At 45.8% G+C, this 26,864-nt stretch overlaps 1 protein-coding gene across 5 annotated transcripts in view; it reads left to right on the forward strand.

Annotated features, from left to right (window-relative positions):
- The window catches only part of Pdzd2 (PDZ domain containing 2), a 362,844-nt gene that overhangs the window by 112,375 nt on the left and 223,605 nt on the right, over positions 1–26,864 (forward strand). For all 5 annotated transcript variants that reach the window (XM_070040968.1, XM_070040972.1, XM_070040973.1 and 2 more), the window contains exon 2: positions 7,339–8,191. In XM_070040968.1, the coding sequence (XP_069897069.1) occupies positions 7,716–8,191 (476 nt within the window). In that variant the 5' untranslated portion in view covers positions 7,339–7,715. The remainder of the gene's footprint in view (positions 1–7,338; positions 8,192–26,864) is intronic.

A 26,864-nucleotide genomic window follows, 5' to 3' on the forward strand; every position in this document is an offset into this window, starting at 1 on the left:
CAGGATCTTAAGCCACAGTGCTGCAATCTTCTCACTTCTCCAGGCCTCTCCTAGGGTCACTCTGGGAATGCCCAGTATGGAACCTACTTGGATGTTTTCCAGCCTCTCTCCTCACTATACATGCCACCTCTTCTCTTCTCTCTATTTCATATCTCTCACGTACTTCTATTAAAGGTCCAAAGGACACAGAAATAGCCTAGAAGTCACTGAGTGTTAAGGTTCGTGCATCACCCAGCTTCACTTACTTTTTGTTGTTGTTGTTGGTGGTGGTCATGGGGCTTCAACTCTGGGCCTGAGCACTACCCCTCCGCTCTTCAGCTCAAGGCGAGCGCTCTGCCACTTGAACTACAGCGCCAGCCACTTCCGATTTTCTGGTTGTTTATTGGAAGTAAGAGTTTCGACTTTTCTGCCCGGGCTGGTTTTGAACCTCGATCCTCAGATCTCGGCCTCCTGAGTAGCTAAGATTACAGGCATGAGCTACCAGCACCGGCACTTTGTTTCTGCATCATTCTGAGTTTACGTCTGGAAGAGGTCAAATGAGGATTCTTCTTCCTTTCTCTCACTCCCATGGACTTTGACTTGCCTTCCCATTGTCTGAGGCCTTTCCCACAGGAAAGCCTGGGAAAATGGGGAGCTTCTCAGAGAAGCACATGGCTGAACCTTTGTGCTTCGTGATCTTTCCTTTTCCTCTGAGGATTCCCTCTGCATCAGGCCTTCCGGCTCCGAGTCCTGCAAGCAGGCACCACCGTGAGAGGAGGTGGGGAGGGGTCTAAGCCAGTCCCCACATCATTCAGACTTGTGCCAAGTTGGAATCTGTGGGGCCTTGGTGGAAACAGGGATTTCCTGAGCGCCCCACCCACCAGGCAAGCTCCTCCACCACTTCATGAACCGTGGGCTCTTTCTGTTGCACCAAAGAGCTTTTATGCAGCTGGATACATTTCTTCTTGTCTTTCAGAAGAGCTGGGCTGGGGTTGTAGGCACATGAATGTAAAACTACCCCTGGGGCCCCCTTGTCTTTGTCTTGGCAGATACTCAAAGTCTGATAAAGCAATTTGGCCCATCTCCTCCGCTGTTTAAAACTTCCATGTGTTGTGAATGTGCATCTTAATGAGACTCCCAACTCCATTCCTGACTCACCAGCTCAGCTCCAGTGGCCGGAGATGGAAAGAAACTTCATCAAAACCACTTCATTTAGCAGATCAGGAAACTGAGTCTCTAAGATTTTAAATGCCCTGAGGACCGACAGCTTAGCTAATAGCAGAGTGCATTACTGGCTATTATAAATATTTGACTTCTTGTTAATTAATGATGAGGTCACATCCTGTGCAGTTACATGCAAAGAAGTTAAATACAGTAAGTAGATGCCATACCCCAAAGCGCCAGCACCAGTAGTTGTTCTAAAAAAAGATTTATAAAAGAACTGTCCTTTAAAAACAAACGAATGAATGAACAACAAGCTGCTCCCGCGTAACTGAAGAACTTCTTAACCCAGGCGGCCTGTTGGGGGTGTGGCCTGCAGGTTGTGGATGGCTGGTGGGTGGTCTGATGGTTATGGGTGGTCACAGACATCTCAGCATCTCCTGGCCATTAGGGCAGATGTTGTTGTTGTTTTCAGTTATCCATCTGATAGGAAACAACTGTTTTGAAGTGTGGAATTGCTACTGTGGAAGTGTACTCGACCCCATGTACGCCCTCTGTCCCCTGTCATTACCGGCTTTGACAACTGACATAGTTGGGCTGCAGAAGTATCGTTAATCCAGAACAGCCCGAGTCTGACACTCTGGGTAAACAATCATAAACTGTCGACTCACAAACCTATTTCTGCATTTCAGGTCACAGCAGATCTATTTTAGAAGTAGGTGAGGAACCGAAATCATTCCTGACATTCATTTTGATTTTCAGATCCCCTACTGTTTTCTCATACGCAGCAGCCGTGACTGAGCGAACACATTCAGAGCCCCTCTCCGTGTCTGCTTCCTCCCCAGCTGTGGTACTTGGATGAATACGCCAGGCTTTAGGAGACACATCATCTTCCTGGATCAGAGTCTCAAAATGGCTGCCAGCTCTTTCTTCTCTTCCCCTTCATCTTCCTTCCCCCTCTTCTTCATTTTCTTCTTGATCTTCTCCCTCCTCTTTCATCTCCTCCTCCTCTTCTTTCTTTCCTTCTTCCTTGTCTTCTTCCTCCTCTTCCCCTTCCCTCCTTTTCTCCTCCTGCTCTTCCTCTTCTTCCATCTCTCAGTTGTAGACACAGAAGCTGCAGGGACTTGCATCTGGCCTGTGCTTTCACGTATAAACCAGAAGGCTGGATGAGGCCATCCCTGTCACCTTCTGTCATTTATACAGGAGCCTTTGTCATTTCCCCAAGGCCCAGCATAGATCACGGGAAGCCTCATTTTCCAGAACCCATCCTGTTCCTTGGTGCATGATTCCTGGTCCCTGGGAACACTCACTTGGCTAGTTCTTGATTTGGTGATCACTTACTCCAGGCAGCTCAGCCTTCTCAGGACTGTGCATCTTTTCTTCCCTAGCCTTGTACAGTATCTGGCATGAAATAAACTAGACGAAGGAATTCTGTCTCATGGGCACATCCAGTCAGCCACCACATAAATAAAGATTAGTATTTCTGGCTAGGAGTCGATGGCTCATGCCTGTAATTCTAGCTACTACGGAGGCTGAAATCTGAGAATCATGTTTCAAAGCCAGCCTGGATAGGAAAGACCAGAGACTTCAATTAACCAACAAAAAGCTACAAGTGGAGCTGTGGCTCAAGTGGTAGAGCACTAGCCTTGAGCAGAAAAGCTCAGGAACAATGCCTAGGTTCTGAATTCAAACATCAGGACTGACACACACAGACTGAAAGAATTAGTATTTCTATAGATAATTTTTAAACCTTATAGCTTATATTTATCTATTTATAGGTCCATCTATTTATCTATTTATAGATTTTATTATTTTAAAGATAATAAATTGGTATTTGCAACTCCAAAATACAATGTTTGTCAACTAGTCATAGGATTGTCTATAGCACCTGAAACTTACAGTGGTGCTGATAGATCACTGGAAGAAGTCAAGTATACTTTCAGGAGTAGAAACATGCCTTTTTAATGGTATCCCCAAATCAAGATAAGAGCTCAATAACTGCTAACTGAGAAACTATTAGGACTAACGTTGACAGACTCAATTACATTCCAGGCCTTGAATTTGCGTGTGTGTGTGTGTGTGTGTGTGTGTGTGTGTGTGTGTGTGTGTGTGTGTGTGTGTGTGAATAATTTTACTCAACTGTAACAGAATGTCTAAGTAAGGTTTAAACATGGTTTGATGCCTCTCCAACTCTTGGGACCAGTTACAGCAGGTGTGTCCCCTGATAATCAGAGAATTGCCCCTTCTGAGTTAGTTCTGTTCAGTGCCTGACATACAATAGGTCTCCCCTGCAGAAGGTTAGTAGAATGTCATTGCCAACTGGCTTCCCCCATCAAAGAAAATTCTTACCTTCTTTCTCCATAAACACAGATAAATGATCCCTTTCACTCTCTTCTCTGAATTCCATTTTGTCTCAGAGAAAGTCAATAGAAACCATGCCATCCAAGGTGGAAAAATATTCTCCAGTCTTCGCAGGAAGTGACTTAGCGAGTAATAATAGCCAATGGGAGAAGTGTCAGAATCATGTCAATAATAAATGACCTTAATCCTGAGCCACCAGAAAGAGATTTTCAATATAGTGTGCAGTGAGTTTCCACATCTTAATTGGCTCCAAATAAATCAAAAGCTTAGCAAATATCGTCCACATAATCACAGAGCTATTAAGAAGAAGCAAGATCAAAGAAATGATAATCCACCCATGTACAAAGACTCAATATCTCCTTTGACCAAAAAATAAGTAACACCTTCCACTGAAAAATATCTTCACACACAAACATTCAACTCTTATGAATAAATCAAAACATTTCCCGTCAGGCCTAGAGACCTTTAAGATTCTCCATTTTCACATTTATGAAATAGGAGAGTTAAGTGGCATGATCTCGAAGGTGTCTCTGTCTCAACAGAAATCTCTTCAAACATACAATGTCTTATCGTCCAAGTATTTCCCACTTCTGTGTAGCTCCTGACACATTGCAGACTCAATTATTTATAAGAATTTTAAAGATTCTTTAAGTTAAAATTTTAATAACCTGTGATTCAAGGTATTTGTCACATTTCAGATGATTCCATACATACATAGAAAAATAGAAAACATATCATGGGAAAAATGTTCTTTAACTGATTGAAGAAAACCAGGCTTAAAAGGAATGAAGAACTGTTTCCTGGTGTCAATTTGTATTCATTCAGCAAACATTTATTGGATATCTGTTAAGAACCAAGCTTTGAACTTGACATTGGAAATATACTTCCAATGAGGCAAATTTACCCCCAAAGTATAGTGAAAAGAAGTAGAAATTAATAGAAACTAAGAATGGGGTTGTAGTGTAGTAGTAGAGCATATGTTTTGCATGTGCAAGGTCCTGAGTTCAATCCCCAGTACCTCCCTCCAAGAAAATCATCCACCTTGGAATGGAAATTAATACGTGGTAAGTCCATAGCCCTCAACATAGTAAACCCCTCCCTACCCAGTTCATGTGGATGGTCCTGAGATAGCCAATCTCATCAAAGCTCAGAGGAATACTGTGATGAAGACCGAGATGGACTTACTTTTTGGCATGTGGCAAAGCTATCACTTTTGCATTAGGGACTCTGGGTGGTGATATTCTGCCTGCTGTATTGCTAAGGAGCAAAGACATCATGCCAAAAATAAAGTTGATCCCTAGAGAGCAGAGGTTTAGGACTGGAGAGGGAATACTTGGCTTTCATGCAGTGTTCCTGCCTTAACTTCAACCGTCCTCGGCTGGCTGTATTGTTGTACCTCACCTTTTCAGTTTGAAAGACTACATCCAACCTTATAATAAATTCCATTTCAAAATTCTAACTACCTAAAAGAAACAAAAGAAACCTAAAAAAAATCCCTAAGCAAAAGCGTAAATGCAAATAGACTCGTCCTTCTATTGTTTTCAAAAGTAATGTGTTGGGGCTGGGAAGGTGGCTCAGTGGTAAAGTGCTTGCCTTGCATGCATGAGGCACTGGGTTCGATTCCTCAGCACCACATAAGCAAAAAAAAAAAAAAAAAAGATGGAAGTGGTTGAAAAGGCTGAAGTGGTAGAGTGCTAGCCTTAAGCTGAAGAGCTGAGGGACAGCACCCAGGCCCAGAGTTCAGGCCCCACGACTGACGCCCACCCCCCCCCCAAAAAAAAGTAATGTGTTAAAATATCAGAGATGAGCCAGGCACTGGTGGCTCATGTCTGTAATCCTAACTATTCAGGAGGCTGAGATCTGAGAATTGTAGTTCAAAGCCAGCCTGGACAGGAAACCCAAGAGACTCTTATCTTCAATTAACCACCAAAAAGCTAGAAGTGACACTGTGGCTCAAGTGATAGAGCTCTAGCCTTGAGCTGAAGAGCTGAGGGACAACACCCAGGCCCAGAGTTCAAGCCCCAGGAAAGACAAAACAAAGCAAAACACATCAGAGATGAGCCTAGCCAATTGGCTCAGCTTGGATCAGTTATCTATCTGTAATCCAATCAGTTTTGGCCAAGGGGAGGGATCAAAAGATAACATAGAACTAGAAACCTACCTTGAGATGTGGTGGGGTTGGGAAAATCATTCCTTTGAGTGGGTAGGGGCAGCCTCAAAGACAGTCTTGTTCTCAAAAGTTCACATCACATAACTATTTTGTTTGTTTGTTTATTTGGGGGCAGGGTCTATATTACTCAGGATCCCCTGGAATTCACTATATAGTCCAGGCAGTCCTCCAACTCCAGATCTCCTTTCTCTGCTTCCTGAGTGCCAAAATTATAGGCATGCACTACCATACCCTACTACCTAACCTTTTAGTTGCATGACTATAATCGAGAATTTTCCAGTAATTCTTCCAGCTTCTTATTCTATGTAATTTTCTTGGAAAATTTTATATGCAAGGAAAACAAGCATTCTCATCTACATGCTGTGATTTGAGATAACTCAAGACATAAGAAAAGTTAGATCATCTTACAAGTACCCCATCCAGAAAAAATCCGAGATCCAAAACGATCTAGAATCTGAGACTTCAGAGTACTACTTGACACCATAGGTAGAATATGCCGCATCATGAAACTTTGTCTCATGTCCAAATAATGAACAATAGTGAAAAGTTATCATCATGCCATATATAAGATATAAAGGACCCTAACTAATTTCAGCTTTAGAGTTGGGCCCTACTCCAAGATCTCTCATTATATAGATATAGATATAGATATAGATATATAGATATGCAAATATTCTAAAATCCAAAAACATTTGAAATCCAAAACACTTCCGTTCTCAACCTATACTATGAAAAACATGGTTCTTCCAGTAAAATGTTGACAGTGCCCCTAAGAAGAGAGAGACTTGGAATCTGAGTTTCAAATATAGACACTGTCTCTCAATACAATGATGTAAAAGCGTCCCCTTCTGAGATCAGCCCAGGTCATCAGCAAGCAGGATTTGTGGCTGTGGAGACCCATTGCAACAGCCATATGCACTTTGGTCTACCATATATAATTCTCCAATTTGATTCCCATCTCAAGCAAATAGCCATGATAATTTAAATTAATTTTGAATAGCCTGAAGCTGACAGCCTTAGCATTCCAAATAAATGCTTCTGGCTGAAGTAATGCATTAATACAATGTTGAGAATATCACTTCCTTTGACTCTCTCGGCCAAGTTATGCATTCTCAGTTGAGGTAACATTATTCCCAACCGGTAAAAACTGATCCAGAAACTCTCTACTATCTTCTAGGGGGGTCTTCACACAAAGCCTCCTGGTTGGGTTTGTGTTTGATGGTATAGTGATGAAAGCTATCCTGCTAATTGATTTCTCACTTCTCTGCTGCTCAAACAACTTTGGAGAGGAGGCCAGTGTTCCCAAGGTCTTCCTCTAGGGAAGTGTGTGTGTGTGTGTGTGTGTGTGTGTGTGTGTGTGTGTGTGTGTGTGTGTGTGTGTGAGAGAGAGAGAGAGAGAGAGAGAGAGAGAAAGAGAGAGAGAGAGAGAGAGAGAGAGAGAGAGAGAGAGAAAGTGAGAAAGTGAGGGACAGACAGAGACAGACAGAGATAAACAGTCTGAGTGTAGGATAGAATGAGCCACACTGGGGAAAAAGGAGTCGTTAGGTTTGTGGTCGTACTTGGTGTATGAAAACTGAACAGTGTGCGTCTGTAATGCAGACGCTCGCATTTTATGTAGAAACTTCACAGTTGTGACTGGAAGTCTCTGTTTTCCCTCTTCTTCTCAGGTGTGAATGAGCCCCAGGAGGACATGCTGTTGCCATTGCTGTTGGGAGAACACCTCATTTCCATGTCATTTGCATTTGCATGCACCCTGCTGTAAAATGAACCAAGCAAGAACTTGTCAGATATTTCCTTCCTTGCTGTGGTGAGCAGTCCCACAGCCATTGTTCCTCTGTTGTTTTATTGTGTCCTGTCCTCCTGCTGGCCAAGACAAACAGCTCAGTCTCTAGGAGGCATCCATCCCTCGGCTCCAGTGGCCAGCCTGAACATGAACACAGGCAAAGCTGATGACAGCCAGGGATCTCCAGAGACGTGGGGCCCCGTGGGGTCCAGCCCCCAGAAGCAAGCGCTCTCATGATGCTGGCGGCCAAGAGTGAGCACCATGCCCATCACCCAGGACAATGCCGTGCTGCACCTGCCCCTCCTCTACCAGTGGCTACAGAACAGCCTTCGGGAGGGCGGGGATGGGCCCGAGCAGCGGCTCTGCCAGGCAGCCATCCAGAAGCTGCAGGAATATATCCAGCTGAACTTGGCTGTGGATGACAGTGCAGTCCCACCCGACCACAGCCCCCCAGAAATGGAGATCTGTACTGTGTATCTCACAAAGCAGCTGGGAGACACGGAGACCGTAGGCCTCAGTTTTGGGAACATTCCTGTTTTTGGAGACTATGGAGAGAAACGCAGAGGGGGCAAGAAGAGGAAAACCCACCAGGGCCCCGTGCTGGACGTGGGCTGCATCTGGGTGACGGAGCTGAGGAAGAACAGCCCAGCAGGGAAGAGCGGGAAGGTCCGGCTCCGGGATGAGATCCTCTCCCTCAACGGGCAGCTGATGGTCGGAGTGGATGTTAGTGGCGCCAGGTAAGTGAGGGAGAACCTGGGGACCCGGGTGCTGCAGCTGCCTGCTGCTCAGGCACGCGGCTGCAGAGTTCTGGGGCTTGCTGAAGGCCCACTTTATCCTCCACAGGGTAAATGCATGGAGTCCAAGTTTCCTGCTATGGATCATTGTTGCTTCGCCCACTCCTAGATACTTCGAGTATTTCCTTTTCCCCTGAAACTTGGGGTAGAATGAAAAGAAACCAGGCATGAAACAAGAATAGGAGAGCTGTACACGGGGCTCCCCTCTCCCAACCATTCACCTCAGCAGCTCTGCAGTGGGGGCACGGGAGTGGGGGCTCAGGTGTGCCTCAGTCTACCTGTGTAGATCACCTTAGTTACCACACCCACACTGCTCCCACCAGACCCAGGTCCAGAGAGCCCATCCTGGCAGAGAGATCCGCTGGGATCTCATCTAAATGTTTGATGGGCATGCTTGCACATAGCTGTATAATCCACTCACATGGCCACCTACTAAGGCAATAAATTAAGATGGGACAGTTTGTTGTTTCCCGTGTGAATTGGGGATCCCCACGCATGAGATCTTTCTACAGGACTTGCTACTGCCACTCTCAGTGGACAGAGCTCACACCGTTCATTTGGCTCGGCGGCTGGCAGAGACCAGTAGGGCTGCAGCTTTGGAGCAGGCCAGCCTGCTTAGTGTTGTGTGTTGCAGTTCAGGGCAGACCATGGTGACCTTTGTTGCAGCTCTACTGTGGACTAAGCGGTAGCTTCCTCGGGTTCTTGTCTCAGGAGTTCAGTGAGTGAAGCTCAGGCGAATGGAAGATGAGTGTAAAAACTTCATTTAGAGGCATCTAGCTCAAAATGTGCAGCCTCTGCTGCTGCTTCATCTCCATTCTGCCTCACCGAGCTGTGGATGTCCCTCTGCTCTTCATGTGGCTGTGTCACACTCTCAGCCTCTCTCCTGAGGTTCTTACACCCTGACTTATGCTCTGATTGATTGCCTCTATTCAAATGAAGTGCTTTGAAGGTAACATCTTATTGGTCTGATCAGGTCCTTTCTGCAAACCCTCTCCCCAGGGTCTTGGAAAGGCTTTGGGGACTAGAAGAGGCTAAGGCAGGAGCAAGATGTTCTGGAATAATGTATCTCTTGAATCTGGTTTCAGCCTGCTAGGTCAAGACACTGTCTCAGGCCAAACTAATTTCCTCCTTAACCACTAGCCTCCTCGTTTTCAATGACTGCCTAGGAAGACGCAGAACTCAGGAGCCATCATAGTTCCTGTGCATTGTAGTGAAGGGATAGGAAGTGAGGTCAGCCGAGGCAAAAGGTGCGCAGTGGAGCTTGGGAGCAACTTCTTCCCGTTTCCAGCTGCCAGCCGTCCCCCGGGGCTTCTTCAGACAGCTCTCAGATCTCCCCATGCACGCAGAGCATTGCTGAGCAGGGAGGCTGGCTCAGCGTGCATCGATGGAGGTTTTCTACAGGGTCTGTCATGTGGGTGCGAAGGGCCCTTTATGGCTGACTTTACTCAGTCTTGAGTCCCAAACCAATGCCTGTGACCCAAGGCCTCCACCAGGGATCCACACAGCATAACGCATCAGCTGTGGCTGAATGCCTCACCTATACAGAGGTGTTCTTTTAGGGCAAGGTCTTTCACAAGGAGCTGAGATGTTAGCTCCCAGGGCTGCTCAAGAGCCAGTCCTTTCTCTTGAATACACATGGATGAAATACCCCAAATCCGCTGAGTTAACCCTGCCCCAAGCACCCAAAGGCCTGGGCTCCCATCTCTTCATAACAACAGAGAAGCCTACGAGACAGAAGAGAAGGAAAATAGTTGGATTTTTCAAGTTTGCTTTCTAGATCTCTGGAAAAACTAGACTAAGTACTATTTGTTGATTACTATGTATTCTGAGTATTTGGTGAATACCATGTATTCACCAGGATGAACATTCTCCATCCAGGATCTCGTTTCATACCTGCCCTATACTTATCGAGGAAGCACAGATGGCAGACCCTGCATCTCCATATCTCACCCAAGGTCACCTAAATAAGAGGTAGAGCCACATGGAAATCCACATCTGCTGGGCTCCACAGTCTGTGCTCTGAACCACTGGGCCTGTATTTTGTTATCTTGTGGTTTGGTACATAATTTCATGGATGGTTTACAGCTGCACAAAACACCCCTCAGCATAATCCCAGACACCCGGGAAGAAAATGACTAGAACTCTCCAAATGGCACCTCCACCTATCCAAACTGACCAGGAAAACAGAGCCCTCTTGCCTCAACTTACAAAAGGCAACTCCATTTTTTTTTTTGTATTGAATCTCTATTCGTCCATGTTTTCTTGACGATCGTGAAATACCAGAGAGAGGCTACTTACAAAGAAAAAAGTTCATTTAGTTCATACCACTAAACATGCAAGATCAGACAGGTCCCTTGGCTCAGCCTCTGATGAGGGCCTGAGGGTAGATATTGTCATGACAGTATCCTATGTGTGAGGGAAAAGGTGTGTCATCAGGCCAGAAGCCATGGGGAGATGAGCATCCCACATTCCCTTCAGAGGGCACGTTCCAGTTGCCGTAAGGGCCTCCCACTAAGTATGCACACTAGGCCCATCTCTTAACAGTCCACACACCTCCCAATGACCAAGCTTTCAACACCTGAGCTTTGGGCGGCAGACCACACCCAAACCACGGCAGAGTAACGTTGGCAAACTTACCTCTAGCCGGAGCATTATGGCTGTAAGCACTTTGGATCTTGGATCTAGTGCTCTTTGGTATTTGAGGACAGTTAGTTCCAGGCCCCCGCAGTGAACATCAAAATCTAAGAATGCTCAAGTCCTTTCTATAAAATGGCCTAGGAAAAACTGAGAAAGAACAAGGAAAGGGGGGACATTGCCCAAAAAGAAACGTACTCATGACCTGATTAGTGTAACTCCTCTGTATAGCACCTTTATAATACAATAAAAATATTAACAGCATAATATTTGAATGCAAACTTTGCACATCCATCTGTATCTTTTAATCATTTCTTGATTATTTATAAAACCCAACACAATATAAATGCTGTATAGTGACACACTTTTTTTTTCTTTTTCTTTTTCTTTTTTCTTTTTTTTGCTGGTTGTGGGGCTCGAACTCTGGGCCTGGGCACTGTCCCTCAGCAATTCAGCTCAAGGCTAGCGCTCTACCACTTGAACTTCAGCGCCACTTCCGGTTTTCTGAGTGGCTTATTGGAGATAAGAGTCTCACAGACTTTCCTGACCAGGCTGGCTTTGAACTATGATCCTCAGATCTCAGCCTCCTGAGTAGCTAGGATTATAGGTGCCTGGCTCCTTTGTTACTCTTATAACTAACCATTCTCATCTCCTCATGTAGATTTCATCCTCCAGTGAGGAGAGGAGGAATTGGAGCTCTGCAGAGACCCCATGTGCCCCTCTGCCCTCAGCTAACACCTCTTCATTGCTCACTGACTTATTTATAAGCAAAAGATTCAGGGTCAACACAGCAAGTTCTGCTAACCTTGCCAACATGCTGAATTGTACATCATACAAGAAGACACTCTTAGAAGGGATCTGCCCTGTTGCTTTGCTTGGGTTTGATTTTGAATTTAAAGCTTATCTTGTAAGTTGAATTGTATCTCCCCAAATTTACATGTGGAAGTCCTCACCCCCAGGATCCTGTTTGGAAGTTGGGCCCTCACAGAGATGACTCACTGAGATGAGAGGATGCTGGCCCTGAACACCACTGGTGTCCTTATCAAAGGCAGATCTGGACACAGGTACACAGGGAGAATGTCATGGGAAGATCAGTGTTCCTCCGCCACCAGCCAAAGATTTACCAGATGTTAGCAAAGAGGCCTAGAGCAGACCCTTCCCGAGAATCAGGGGAGCCTAGCCCTGCTGAGACCTTGGCCTTGGGTGTCTATTCTCCCGAGCAGTGGGAGAATACCTTTCGGTTCATTAAGGTACTCCATAGGAGGTGGTATTTTGTTATAGCAGCGTTTGGAAACTAACACAAAGGATGATTTGACCCTGCTGCTTCAGGGTCCCATATGTTCTTTTCTCTTTGCCATGGGCTTCTCTGGAAACTTCAGAGCACAGTGTGTGTTTTTGGACAAGGGCACTGGGCACTGCCTGTGTTGAGTGGGAGGAGCAGGTGCAAACCGTGGAAGATGAGATCATGGTTTGCTTATCTTAAACATTATGTTGGGGTCAGTTGGAATGTTCATCTCTGAAGATGACGTTAGCAGGAAGTGTACTGCCATACGGGATGGAGTGACTTCCTTCCTGTGCCCGAGGTACAGGATGCAATCTAAACCTGGATTGGTCCCCAGATTCCAGCCCCTGTTCCCACCTTCTCACTGGCTGACATCCCTGAGGCCTGAGCTTTTGCTTCTAGGCTCTATAAGAAGTTCTGAGTGGTGACAGTTTTACCATGGTGTGAACTTCCAGAGAACTTTCTGGAAAAGGAAGATCTATCGGTCCTGTTTGACACCACATGTGCCATCTTGTAGGCATAGCTTGTGACACACGGGAGTCTCTGTGAGCTCCAGCATCAGCACTCTGGGAAAGAAGGGATTTTCTGGAATGTTTGATTTCCTTCTGTTTGGCTCAAGAAGAACTAGAGTTTGTTTGTTTTTTTTTTTTCAATTAGTTCCTACTAGGAATACTTTGTAACCCCCTGATCACTCCCTAGGCAGGCTTTCTAGAAGTGAATCCGATCTAGTCCCAGAAGACATATTGCTCCAAATTGGTAATGGAATGTGGAATTAATTAAAACCAAACCCACACACCACAACAAAAACAAGTAGTTTTTTTTTTTTAAGAGCCTACATTTCACTTCTTAAATGTCCATTGTGAGAACTCTGGAAGGTGTTGTGCATTAATAAATGTGAATGGCATAGAGTCCAAATGACGCCGGACCTCAGAGAGAGACGGCTCTGGCTTCCAGCACGACGGATGGCCCAGTGGCTGGGCCAAGTCACCTCCACCGCCAGAGGCCGGTTCTGTCTCCCAGCAGGGCTGTGCAGTGGCTGAGAGACAATTTGCTTGATGTATTCCATCCTGCAGTTGGCACGGGATAGATCTTCAGTCAAAAGCAGCCTGCAACACCTACCCACTCGGCCTCAGGCAACCTGAACCCAGCACCATCCTGCACCTGAGAAAGGGGCCAGAGGGGTGTGAGGGAAGAAGGGCCACAAACCTTGGCAGCCACTCACAAGAGAGGGGAAGAATGAGCCTCAGCCCAGAAATTGGGGCGATACTCAAGCTAGCCCCCCTTCATCCTCAGATAGGACAAAAATCCTACCTAGATTGTGCTTTTACCTACACAGACATTAGACACCGAGCGGGCGCCGGTGGCTCACGCCTGTAATCCTAGCTACTCAGGAGGCTGAGATCTGAGTATGGTGGTTCAAAGCCAGCCCAGGCAGGAAAGTCCATGAGACCCGTATCTCTAATTAACCACCAGAAAACCGGAAGTGGCGCTGTGGCTGTAGTGGTAAAGGCACTCGCCTTGAGCTGAAGAGCTGAGGGACAGCGCCCAGGCCCAGAGTCAAGCCCCATGATCAACAAAAAAACAATTAGACACTGGAAGAGATTAGCCACAATACATTATACTAGAATCAAACAAGGGTAACAATTTACTATAATGAAAAAGATGTGCATGTGGTCCCCTTTTCTCTCCCTCCCGCTCTCTTTCTTCTCTCTCTTCTCTCAAAATAGCTTATACTCTACTATATTTGGGGACTGTGTGATTGACAAGGAGCAGCAGCCATGGAAGAGGGGGACTGGCTGTGTATTTGTAGAAGGGAAGGCCAGTCAGTCCCCAGGCTTCAGATCCCCCAGCCAGACAGTACCTGTGGGTCCTGGGCTGTTTGGAGTCACCGACAGCCAGTGAGAAGAGTCGCCGTGTTGTGTGGGTGGGACTGTCCCTGGGGGGGGGGGCTGCCTGGCACCAAGGCCCTCCACGCTGTGAGAACGAGCTGAGGATCAGCCCTGGGTGGAAGTCACCTCCAGCACGATCCCTACTGCCTTGGAATTGTGCGTAAAATTAAATTTAGGGTTGGTGCAAGCTGAGACTCTGGTTACCCATGGCAACCTTGAGTTCTGGCTGGCTTCTAGCAGGTTTTAAGCTGAGTGTCAAGAGACTGCGAGGTGTTACTTGGAGAAATGACTGCAGGTAGGGATGGAGGTAGGAGACAGGGAGAGGAAGAATTTGCCAATTAGAGCTTTATAATATGGTCTCTGGGGCCATTTAACACAAGGGTTCTGCCTACCTTAATATACCCAGAGGCACTTGATGCTGCAGGTAAGACAATATGTGTGTATGTATGTATGTGTGTGTGCATATATATATATATATATATATATATATATATATATATATTAAAAGCAGGTCATTGCGATGACCTAGAGACATTATAGAAAGGTTAAATTATAGTCAGCATGCTGTTTAAGAAGCCAGAGAAGCGTGTAATACACTTTCGAAAGATTTCCATTGCAGAAGGTTAAAAGGAAAACAAGTTTCAGCATTTAAAATTCAATTATCTGGAAAACTCACCATGTGGAACAGCCATTCCCCGAGGATGTGCCGGAAATGAAGCGTCCTGGCCCGCTCGGGCCTCTCCTTCCCACAGATCGCATCTCATGACTTGGCTTGGGAAAGCCGTCCAGAGTTCACTCAAGTCCTCCTTGTCCTTGCACCAACGAGGAAACTGAGGCTCCGAGGAATGGTTTCTCCAGACTCGGGTATTTTCCTGGAGAAGAGCCTGGGCAGAAATTCGTGTTCATTGGTTCCGATTCTAGAACTTTTTCCCTCAACACAGCAAAACAGTAACTGATGAGGTTAGGATGGTTTTGGAGTTTATTGTTTCCTACTCAAAACAAATAGAAAGTCCAGTTTTTCTAACATGTTCTTCGAGTCGATGGGGAATACTTCTAGACCCTTCCATGTCAACAGAGCTGGTAGCAACTTTATGAAAAGTGTAATGGATGGGGAGCCACATGCCCTCAGACTCTGAGGCTCTGAGAGCTGCCGCCTGCCACCTAGTGGCTAAAATGAAGTACACATCCCTGCGTGTCACAGGAAGAGTGATTTCAGGCTTCCGAGTTCCCACCAGTGGCACCCTCTGAGCCATCTTCCAGCAGGATGTGACTTGGCGCTGCCCCCTTCTCTGACTGCCCCCTTCTCACTCGGCTCCTGTGAGGCACCCCCTGCTCTGTCCCAACAACACAGCCCAGCCCCAGGACTCCGCAGAAAAGGAGGAGCTGGTCCCATAAACCCACCAGTGCACATGGGCATGGGAAAAGGATGCCTTCCTCTCCAGCTTCTCTAACTCCAGCTTCCAGGACTGAGAAGCCTTTTAAGGGGACTGAATATCGGCCATTTCTAATACCACGCTGGCGGTGGGGAGGACTCAGAAAACTCACCATGTTACCACACATGTGCCAGGCCACAAATCAACGCGACCATTGCCCACAGCCCCTACAGCAGGGTTTTGATTCCCCCCCTTACTGGGGATTGAACTCAGGGCCTCGCCCTTACTAACTTGAGCCATGCCTCCCGCCCCTTTTTGTGTTAAATTATTTTCAGGTAGGGTCCCACTTTATGCCCATGCTGGCCTGGATTGTGATCCTCTGACCTGTGTCACTGGAGGTGACAAGCAAATGCCACTTCCCTGGTAGCTGGGTTAATAGACATGTGCCACCTTGCATGTACTTCGGTTGAGATGCGGTCTCACGCACTTCTTTTGTCTGGCTGGCCTCTGACGATAATCCCCCCATCTCTGACACACATGTAGCTAGGATTATAGCTTTGAACCATGGCACCCACCTCAGCGTGTCTTTTTTAGGGTCTACTTGTTTTTCATAAAGGAAGATTATGTAAAAGTAAGGGTATGTTCCAGAACTACATACAGCCAGAGAGGCCTTTGGCACCCTGCTCAGAGCCTGATAGGGGCAGTGCGGCCCATGCTGGATGGCTGGCTTCACCTGGGAAGATGGAAACCCCAAATGTTTCACTTCAGACACTCACTCTTTGTTGGTGTGTATGTGCCAATACTGGAGCTTGAACACAGCCCTTCCCTTTCACTCGGTCTGCTTGGTCACAGTGCGCTGCCACTTGAACCACACCTCTCATCTGGCTTTTGACTGGTTCACTGGAGATGGAGTCTCACCAACTTAACCGCCCAGGATGGCTTTCAACCAAGATCCTCTGATCTCAGCCTCCTGAGTAGCTAGGATTACAAGTGTAAGCCTCTGGCACTCAGCAAGACACTTTTAAACCATTAAAACAAAGAAGATGAAAGCATCTCGGTGTGACTGGGCTGACTTCACACCCCTCTGGGAGTCCCGGGGCCATTTTTTTTTAAAGGAATCTTCTACTTTATGTGTAGGTATTAAATAAGTTATGAGCATTTCCCTCCCTGGTTTGAGGTTTCAGATGCCCTCCAGGGACTCAGAGGTCTTTGAATCCTTTCTCAGTGACTTCAGGAGAAGAGCAGGGAGCCACACTGCTGCTTGGCTGTTGGTAACGAACATGACTTTCCTTCCACACAGGTTGGCCACTCACGGGAATAATGACTGGAGCTCCCAGCTCTTGATGTTCACCCATGGACGGCTGCCATGGTGAGCCTCCAAGACTTGGATGCTAGGCCAGCTGAGGGTCTTATGGCCTACTTACCCGTTGGGGGCCTGTTCAGGCCTTTCCTCATCAATGAAAAAAAAAAAAACGATTCTGACATTCCCAATGTCTCTTGGACTTAAATTTAGCCTTTTCCCTTTGGAAAGGGAGACAGAGGCTGCGCTATTTCCACACACACAGTGAATGCTTACTCAATCCTTAGGTGGAGTATGAGGTTCGACTGTTTACATGGATAGATTTGTGAAGAAACTCTTGGCCTTTGGGATCACACATATATGATCCCAAATGTTCCCGAGGGAGAACTCAGCTATGGAGGAAGTAGCTGCCCTTAAAAGTTCAATGCTAGCTACAAGTGTCTGCAATCTGCACACCAAGTTCAACTTTCATTTCGTCCAGATATCCATTCCTGCAGCACCCTTGTATGACCAGCATAATGGGCAGAGTAGATGTGCATGGCTGTCAACCTGAAAGTGGCTTAGGTCTGGAGGTTGCCAAAATGGGAGGCCGGAGACAGTCCATAGCAGGGGCAAAATTATCAGCAGACCAAGATAGGTTTTCCTATCTTAAACACCACAAAATGGAGGGGCTGGGAAGGTTGGCTCAGTGGCAGAGTGTTTGCCTTGCATGCATGAGGCCCTGGGTTTGATTCCTAAGTACCACATAAGCAGAAAAAGCCGGAAGTGGTGCTGTGGCTCAAGTGGTAGAGCGCTAGCCTTGAGCTGAAGAGCTGAGGGACAGCGCCCAGGCCCAGAGTAAGCCCCATGACTGATACAAAAAACAAAAACCTACAAAATCGAGACTGGGCATGTTGGCTCACAGCTGTAATCTTAGCTACTCAGGAGGCTGAGATCAGGAAAATCATGCTTTGAGGCCAGTTCAGGTAAAGTTTCATGAGAACATGTCTCAGCCAATAAAGCTTGGCATGGTGGTGCACACCTATTCTCCTACTACTGAGGAAACAAAAAAGTAGGAGTATCACAGTCCAGGCTGACCCACACATAAACTCAAGGCCCTATTCAAAAAGAACTAAAGTATAAAGGGTTGAGAAGTAGAACTCCTGCCTAGCAAGCTCAAAGCCCTCAGTTCAATCCCCAGTACCATAAGTGAATAAATGAATGAACAAGAGAAAGAAATTATTTGATTGTTATTTTAGATATGGACCAACAACCATTTGCTTAGACTGTATGTCAAAGCATCCTTTGTCCTATGTGGTGTGTGACAAGTACCGAGGGAAGGAGGAAAGACCCAAAAGGCCCATGACTGGTCTGTAGGAGATTTTTCTGTGTGATGTTTGTTTTGCTCGTACTGAAGTTTGAACTCATGGTCTCACACATGATTGGCGTGCTTGCTTTGCTGGAGCTGAAGCTCTAGTACTTGGACCATAGCTCCAGACAAGGTTTTTGCTAGATATTTTTGAAAAAGACTCTCATGGATTTTTTTCTTCCCCAGCCAACTTTGAACTCCAGTCCTCCAGATCTCAGCCTCCTGACAAGCTAGAATTAGGTGGAAGAGAGTCAGAATGCCCGATCAATTCATTTACTTTTGACTTCCTTCAAGGGGCTATGGTCTATGCAGGCTCAGCTGGTAGGTGATGTTTTACAGCTTAAATTATTTGGTATTAACTAGATAAATTTTTACTAAATGGGAAGATAAACTAAGAAATTCTTGGTGGAAAAAGATATTTAAAAATTATACAACAAATGCAGATATAAGCAAGCAATAAGAAAATGCCCAGAACTGGGCACTGGTGGCTCATACCTGTAATCCTAGCTGTTCAGGAAGCTGAGATCTGAGGATCAAGGTATGAAGCCAGCACAGGCAGCAAAGCCAAGAGACTTTTACCTCTAATCAGCAAACTGCTGAAAGTGGAGCTAGGGCTCAAATGATAGCCCACCTTAATTGGAAAAAATCAAATGAGAACCCAAGGCACTGAGTTCAGGTCCCAACATTAGCCAAAAATAAAAAGCTATAACTAAAATTTAAAGCTATCAAGAATCAATGTGAAATATGAAGTTATATCCAAGCGAAGCTTATCCAAGAAAACTAGCCTAAAGCATGGAGATAATACTAATGATTTGAAACCTTGATAATCAGCAAGAGATCTAAAATTAAATATCCAAGCTGGGAATGTGGCTTAGTGGTAGAGTGCTTTCCTAACATGCATGAAGCCCTGGGTTCAGCTCTGCAGTAATACATACACAGAAAAAGTCAGAAGTGGCACTGTGGCTCAAGTGGTAGAGTGCTAGCCTTGAGCAGAAGAAGCTCAGGGACAGTGCCCAGGACCTAAGTTCAAGCCCTGAGACTTGCAAAAAAAAAAAAAAAAGATAAAATAAAAATCTAAATATATATAAGATGAGTGCAAATAGTTTAAAATGTTAAAAAAAAAATCTGTAACACAGGCTAGGAAGGTGGCTCAGTGGTAGAGCGCTTGCCTTGCATGCATGAGGCCCTGGGTTCGATTCCTCAGCACTACATAAGCAGAAAAAACCAAGCCAGAAGTGGTGCTGTGGCTCAAGTGGTAGAGTACTAGCCTTGAGCTGAAGAGCTGAGGGATAGCACCCAGGCCCAGAGTTCAGGCCCATGACCAACAGGAAAAAGAAAAATCTGTAACACTAAATCTAATCCAGAATTTTCTGAACTGAATCTCAAGGAGACTGTTTTGAGGTTGTTGTGTTGGGTTTGGGTTTGTTTTCTAACTTAATTGCTTACAACAAAAAATGCCACATGCTGTTAAGAAAACATGCATTCTTCCTATGGGGAAAAATAGCTAAAATAATCCATAGAAAATAATATAGTTATAAAATAAAACAATTTTGTCATCAATTGCCTTTGGAAGATGCCTTAAGCACTGCTGAGGATTTAAAGAGAAAGGGCACAGGAACTGGCCAAGTGCCTGGACAGAGGTTCTGATGGTTTTTGGAGGGGAGGATTGTGTGTGTGTGTGTGTGTGGTATGGTATGCTGTGTGTGTGTGTTGCTCTTGTTGTTGTTGTAGTTGTTGTACCAGTACTATGGCATTCTACCACTTGAGGCACAGCTCCACTTCCAGCTTTTTGGTGATTAACTGTAGATAACCAGTTAAGCCATGGCTGGCTTCCAGCTATGATCCTCAAATCTCAGCCTCCTAAATAACTAGGATTATAGGCAGGAGCCAACACCTAGCTCCGCTGTTTTCAATATGCTCCAAGCCAGGATATCTATTTGATTCTGTCTCTGTAATCAGAGAAATCTCTTATTTGTCACAAAAGAAAAGAGGTAATAGATAAGTTATATTTTCCAAAATATAAATAGTGATTTGTAGGGCAATTGTGTAAACTGACAACTACTTTTTAAAATTTATTTATGTACGTTGTTATATGCTAGGGGAACCAGATATGATGACTCACACCTATGCTATCAGCTCCTTGCAAATCAAGATAAGAGGATCTTGGTTTGAGCTCTGGCTGGACCAATAATGATGGAGAGATTCTATCTCAAGAACAAGCCAGGGCTGGGAAGGGGGCTCAGTGGCAGAGTGCTTGCCTTGCATGCATGAGGCCCTGGGTTCAATTCCTCAGCACCACATAAGCAGAAAAAGCTGGAAGTGGTGCTGTGGCTCAAGCGGTAGAGCACTAGCCTTGAGCTGAAGAGCTGAAGGACAGTGCCCAGGCCCAGAGTTCAGGCCTCACATCCAGCAAAAAAAAAAAAAAAAAAGAACAAGCCAGGCATGGCATGGTGGCATGCACCTGTAATCCCTGCTACTTGGGAGGTATAGACAGGAGGATCTTGGTTGGAGGCTGGTCCTAAACAAAAATGGTAGAAAATACTGAAAATAACTAAAGCAAAAAGTACTGGGGATGTGATTCAAGGGGTTGAACCCTTGCCTAGCAAGCAGAAGGCCTTGAGTTCAAACTCTACACCAGAAATAAAAGGAATTCTGCGTACTCTAGAATTGAGACCTGCCGCCCATCCACAGTGGACCCTTCACAGAGCTGGGTTTCCTCTGGGTCTGCCTGTTGGACCCTCATCTAGCCCAGTGACCTTGTTTTCCAGGTTTGACCCTTGAGTTGTTAAGATAGGAATGGATGTGTGGAGACCAGCCAACTCCTTCCCACCACCCCCACTTCTCTCTCTCTTTCTCTCTCTCTCTTTCTCTCTCTCTCTCTCTCTCACAAATGTCCAGACCCTGACCACACATGAATTTTTATTTATACCCACAGCAGCATGGAAACAACATTGTAAAGAGCAAAGTGGCCTATAATTGTCCTGTACTGTTTCTTCACTGATTTTTGCTTTCTATTTTAAGAGGTAACCTGTGCTCGTGTGCACACGGCTTTACCACGCTCACTCACATTTACTTGTAGTAATGCTGCCTAGTGGATGTTCATCTGGAGTGTATCTGTTGCAGACTACCTTTCTTAGCATGAGTTTTCATGGGAAAATGGCATGGATGACACAGCATTCACACAGAACCAAATGCAATGGGAGAAAAAGCTCCTCAGCTCTGTCCCTGTCCCCTCGTCCCTTGCTTGTCTCTAAATTTGGGCCTGGGCTCTGTCTCTCAGCTTTTCAGCTCAAGGCTCTTCTGCTCTTTTGCTCAGTGGTAGAGTGCTTGCCTTGCATGCATGAGGCCCGGGGTTTGATTCCTCAGCACCACATAAGCAGAAAAAGCCGGAAGTGGTGCTGTGGCTCAAGTGGTAGAGTGCTAGCCTTGAGCTGAAGAGCTGAGGCACAGTGCCCAGGCCCAGAGTTCAGGCCCCACAACTGACCAAAGACCAAATAGACATGCAGGGCTGAGGTTGGCCCAATGAGGAGTACAAGATGATGCCTTTCAGGAGTTGGGTGCTCCCAACACCAGTTCCCATGATGCCCCAAATAGGCTGGGTACCACCAGCTTTGGTGTCCTCATAATGAACCATGCAAACAGATAAAACCAGATCAAAAGGCTGCAATGAAGACAAACAAAACCTGCAGAGGGTCAGGTGCCAGGACACCAAGTCAAGTGCCGATGCTACGTAAGTCTACAAGGAAATTGTGTTTCTAGATCAGAACTGTCAGCTCCATGGAATTCCCATCGGCCTCTGGAGGGCACCACTCAACTAAGTTTATCCTGTGGCATCCCAGCAGTACACTAAGAAACTGGGCATTTGAAATCATAGCCCCCACGCCCTGACTCCTTGTGTTGTGCTAGGCAGCTGTGCTGGTTGCTGTCTATGCTGAAGATTGTTACTCCGACACCCAGTCACGGGAGCTCCTTTTCCTGCAATTAACGGGTGTCAAACAAAACAAAGGCTGTCTCTTTCTTCTTACTTTCATCCACAGAGAGACCAGAGCTGGGAGCTGGTGATAGGAACCAGTTCAAGTTAAATTGGCTTTCAGTTACTTGCATCATTTGCATTTTTATGGGTATATATTCCCTTTTAATTGGAAAGACAAAGAGTTAAATGCAGCACCATTAAAAAACAGAAAGGAGAAGGATTCGATGGCTTGGATAGGATGCCTAGGTCCTTCTCTCTAGAGAAGGTGAGGGGTGGAATTGGTTCCCAGCCTGGCTCAGAGCTGCTGGGCCGTGGGAGCCAAAGCCATAGAAGGTTGCTGGCTAGCTCCAATAGGCAGAGTCACTTCATAGAGCCATGGTGCTGCCAGATAAGCTCCCAACCTCTCAGGAACAATCATCTGTGAAGCCTGAAAACAGCTACCAGCTCATCTCTACTCTGGTCTTTCTTACTTATGGGATATACAAAAAGCTTATATGTTTATCACGTATCATCAATTTAAATGTTAATGAGATTTTATCCTTAGGCTTCCATCCCCAGTACTACCAAAAAATATCTCTGCATGTCTGTATTCCATAGGAGTTTTAGGTTCTTATTTGACCTTGCAACCACCCTATGAAGGTAGAGGTGGTTTCGTAGTTTTTATTCTTTAATCAGTGCACAATGTATACAAAATGCATGGGGTAGCATGTGACACGTGTACACTGTGTGGTGCTCCAGTAAGGTTAAACCCATTGTTCTGTTTATCATTTCTTTGTGAGGAAGACATTCAAAATCCTTCTAGCTGCTGAAGGATTTTTTTTTCAATCTGGGTACTGATGGCTCATGCTTATAATCCTAGCTACTCAAGAGCCTGCGATCTGAGGACCAAGGTTTGCAGCTAGCCACGGCAGACAAGTCCAAGAGTCTCTTATCTCCAATTAACCAGCAAAAAAAAAGCTAGAAGAGGAGGTGTGGCTCAAGTGGTAAAGCACTAGCCATGCATGTAAAAGCTAGCTAGAGTAGGAGGCCCTGAAGTCAAGCCCCAGTACAGGCAAAAGAATCCTGTACTAAGGATTAAACTCAGGACTTGCTAGGCAAGTGCGCTACTACTTAAGCCATGTTCCCTAACCAGCTTCTACCTTTATCTTTTGTCACCCTATAGTGCAAGAGCACATCAAAACTTATTTCTCCTGTCTCACTGCAGCTGAGTATCCTGAACCAACCTTTCCTATCCCTCCCTTCTCCATACCTTCCCCAGCCTCGGTTCTCATCTTCTGTAAGATCAATTTGTTTTGTTTTGTTTTGTTTTTGGTAGGTCATGGGGCTTGAACTCTGGGTGCTGCCCCTCAGCTCTTCAGCTCAAGGCTAGCGCTCTCCCTCTTGAGCCACAGCACCACTTCTGGCTTTTGTCTGCTTATGTGGTGCTGAGGAATCAAACCCAGGGCCTCCTGCATGCAAGGCAAGCGCTCTACCACTAAGCCATCTTCCCAGCCCTGCCTGGCTTATTTTGCTTAACATTAGTTGCCACAGTTCTGTCTGATCTGTAGTAAATGACATGATTATATCCATTTGGTGGATGAATAATATTCATCGAGCATTAAGAAGTATTATCATCTATATGTTTAGATGAGTGTCTTCAGAAAATTAGTTACTTAAGTTCTGTGCCTGGTTTTAATTTGGGTTATTCTTATTTTTGTTGTTTAGTCAAGAGTTTTTGATGCAGTCTAGATACAAAGTCCTTTATCAGATTTATAACTCACTAACGTTTTCTCGGGAAGCTGCTGGAGTTACATACTACTGACTGTTTACAACAAATCACCTGAGGGAAAAGCTGTTCTTGAACAGGTCAAACAAAGATGTGCCCTTTATGGAAGAGTGAATGTTTGTGGAACTCTTTATCTTATTCCAAAAGTACTTCCTTTATTAAGTGTTTTTGAGGTTTGGGAGGTTGTTTTGGGGGAAGGTGAGTTAGAACATACTTAAGGACATGTCCTAAGTGTTCAGTTTAGTGAATTTTGTATTTGCTTTCATCCAAATCACAAAACAGAACTCTACCATTAGAACTCTTCTCCAGCCCTGCCTGCCCTCCCTCCTTCCTCCCCATAGCTCTCACTTACCAAAGGAAGGTGAATTCATAGCTGTAAGGTAAAGTTCTGGTCTCATACCAACGTGGTTTTCTCTAACTGTCGGATTCAGTTTGTCCCCCCTGCCATCACTCCCTTACTACATCCAATCTGGCTTTTTGCTGGTTAATTAGAGATGAGTCCCAGGGACTTTCCTGCCTAGACTGGCTTTAAACTGCAATCCTCAGATCAGAGCTAGGAGTACAAGCAGGAGCCACCAGCACTGCCTTCCTAATCAATCTTCTCCACTAATCCAGAACCAGGGCTGGCACAGTGCAGTCTCTTTGTGTCCCTCTCCCCATGGGAAAGCAAGGATGGGAGGACTTCCTGGGGGGACGTTGATGAGTGGGGACCCTGAACCCTTCTAGCAACTTTCCTCATCATGGATCATTAGCCAAAGAACGGGAGGAGCTCGGGGGAGGGCGAAACAGGACAGGGCAGGCCAGAAACAACACACCATAGATTAGGGAGTTGCAAGGGGGTTGGGGTGTGGTTAAATTTAATGGTACAAAGAATTACCCAGGGTGGGAAACGTAAATGCCCAGTGAAAAGTTTAATTGATGATATAAGAAATAAAATAACTAGAAACAGCAAATAAGAACTAATTCTTTCTCTAAATGGAAGTTTTTGCTGTGCTGGAGTACGTGTGCCAGTCCTGAGGCTTGAACTCAGGTCCTGAGCTTTTTTATTTTATTTTATTTTATTTTATTTTGCTCAAGGTTGTTGTTGCTCTACCACTTGAGCCACAATTCTACTTCTGGCTGGCTTCGAACCACTACCCTTAGATCTTAGCCTCCTGAGTTGCTAGGATTACAGGCATGAGCCATCATTGCCCAGCTATTTTTTTTTATAGTGTATCTACAACATTTTTTTTTTTACCATGGGTAATGAGAAAAATAAAAAGTACAAAACAGTGTTACAGTTCCTCAAATAGTAAATGCAGGCAGCCACCACAAATGTCCCACACCTGTAATCCAGTTACTCAGGGAGCTGAGATCTGAGGATCAATATTTAAAACCAAGCTAAGCAGAGAAGTCCTCAAGACTCAATCTCCATTATCTAGCAAAAAGATAGGCTGGAGATGTGGCTCAAGTGGTACGGCACTAGCTGTGAGCAAAAAAAGCTGGAGTTCAAGACCCAGCACAGCAGGAGCAAAGAAAGCTGGGCATGCTAGTGCACCCCTGTGATCCCAGTCACTCACAGGAGGCTGTAAGAAGGAGGATTGATATCTGAACTGGCTCCCAGGCAGAAAATGAAGACCCTTAAAAAGAGAGAGAGAGAAAAGTATGGCTCAAGTGGTAAAACATTGCCTTAGCAAGCATAAGGCCCAAGTTCAAATCCTGAGAAAAGAAAGGAAAGAAAAGGTGAAGAGAGAAAGAAAGCAAGAGAGAAAGGAAGGAAGGAAGGAAGGAAGGAAGGAAGGAAGGAAGGAAGGAAGGAAGGAAAGGGAGGAAAGGAGGGAGGGAGGAAAGGGAAAAAAGGAGGGAGGGAGGGAGGTGGGAGGAAAGGAGGGAAGACAGGAAGGAAGGAAGAAGGAAGGAAGGAAGGAAGGAAGGAAGGAAGGAAGGAAGGAAGGAAGGAAGGAAGAAAGGAAGGAAGGAAGGAAGGAAAGGGAGGAAAGGAGGGAGGGAGGAGGGAGGAAAGGAGGGAAGGAAGGAAGGAAGGAAGGAAGGAAGGAAGGAAGGAAGGAAGGAAGGAAGGAAGGAGAGGGAAGGAGGGAGGGAGGGAAGAAGGAAGGAAGGAAGGAAAGGAAGGAAGAGTGAGTAATGGCGATTAGCAGGTCCTGTCAGAGAGGAAGCTATGAGTTTTACTTAATGGAAATAAAACTTCAGAATGGCCTAATTTTAGAATAGAAAAATCTATCTGGGTGCTAGTGGCTCACACCTGTCATCCTAGCTACTCAAGAGGCTGAGACATGAGGACCTTTCCAGACCCAAGCAAAAAAGTCCAGGAGACTCTTATCTCCAATTAACCACCAGAAAAAGCAGGAAGTGGTGCTGTGGCTCAGAGTGGTAGAGTGCCAGCCTTGAGCAAAAGAGCTCAGGGGCAGCCCCCAAGCCCTGAGTTCAAATCCCACCACTGACCAAAAAAGAAAAGAAAAAAGAAAGAAAGTCTAAATATGATGATGGCTACCCAGCAAGGTGAATGTGATGGGTCACAACACACACTCCAGAACAATTAGTTGGAAAACATCGTGTTGTGTTTCTTTCACCCCATTACAAGCTGGTGGTGTGAGCTCTGTCAGGTGTCCCTGGAGTCTCACTGTCCTCCCTCCCTTTCCCCAGCCCCGCCCTGGGTCTCAGCCGCAGCTCAGCTCCTGTGAGCTGGTGCAGCCCAGTGCCTTGTGCCAGGAGCACTTGAGAGGTAGCAGTCTTCCCATGCCCAGCTTCCTTCCAGAAACTGGGAGAGGGATGAAAGTCTAAGCTGATGACTGCTAGGCATTGTCACAAAAGTGGCTTCTAAGTGCAAACTGGATGTGGCCCGGTTCCCTGGAGACATACCTTGTGGTGATGGTGGGCGTGGCTGTGATGGCTCAGGGTCTCTTCTGGGCCAGTCAGGGTGCATTGCCTTGGGCTGGCTCACAACCCCACCCTCCTCTTTAATGGGTGATACTAGGGTTTGAACTCACAGCCTCACTCCTGAGCCATGTCCCTAACCCTTTTTGCGTTGGTTATCTTTTGGATAGAGTCTTAC

This window comes from Dipodomys merriami, unplaced genomic scaffold, assembly GCF_024711535.1.
Source record: "Dipodomys merriami isolate MVZ:Mamm:240054 unplaced genomic scaffold, mDipMer1.0.p SCAF_30, whole genome shotgun sequence".
NCBI lineage: Eukaryota > Metazoa > Chordata > Mammalia > Rodentia > Heteromyidae > Dipodomys > Dipodomys merriami.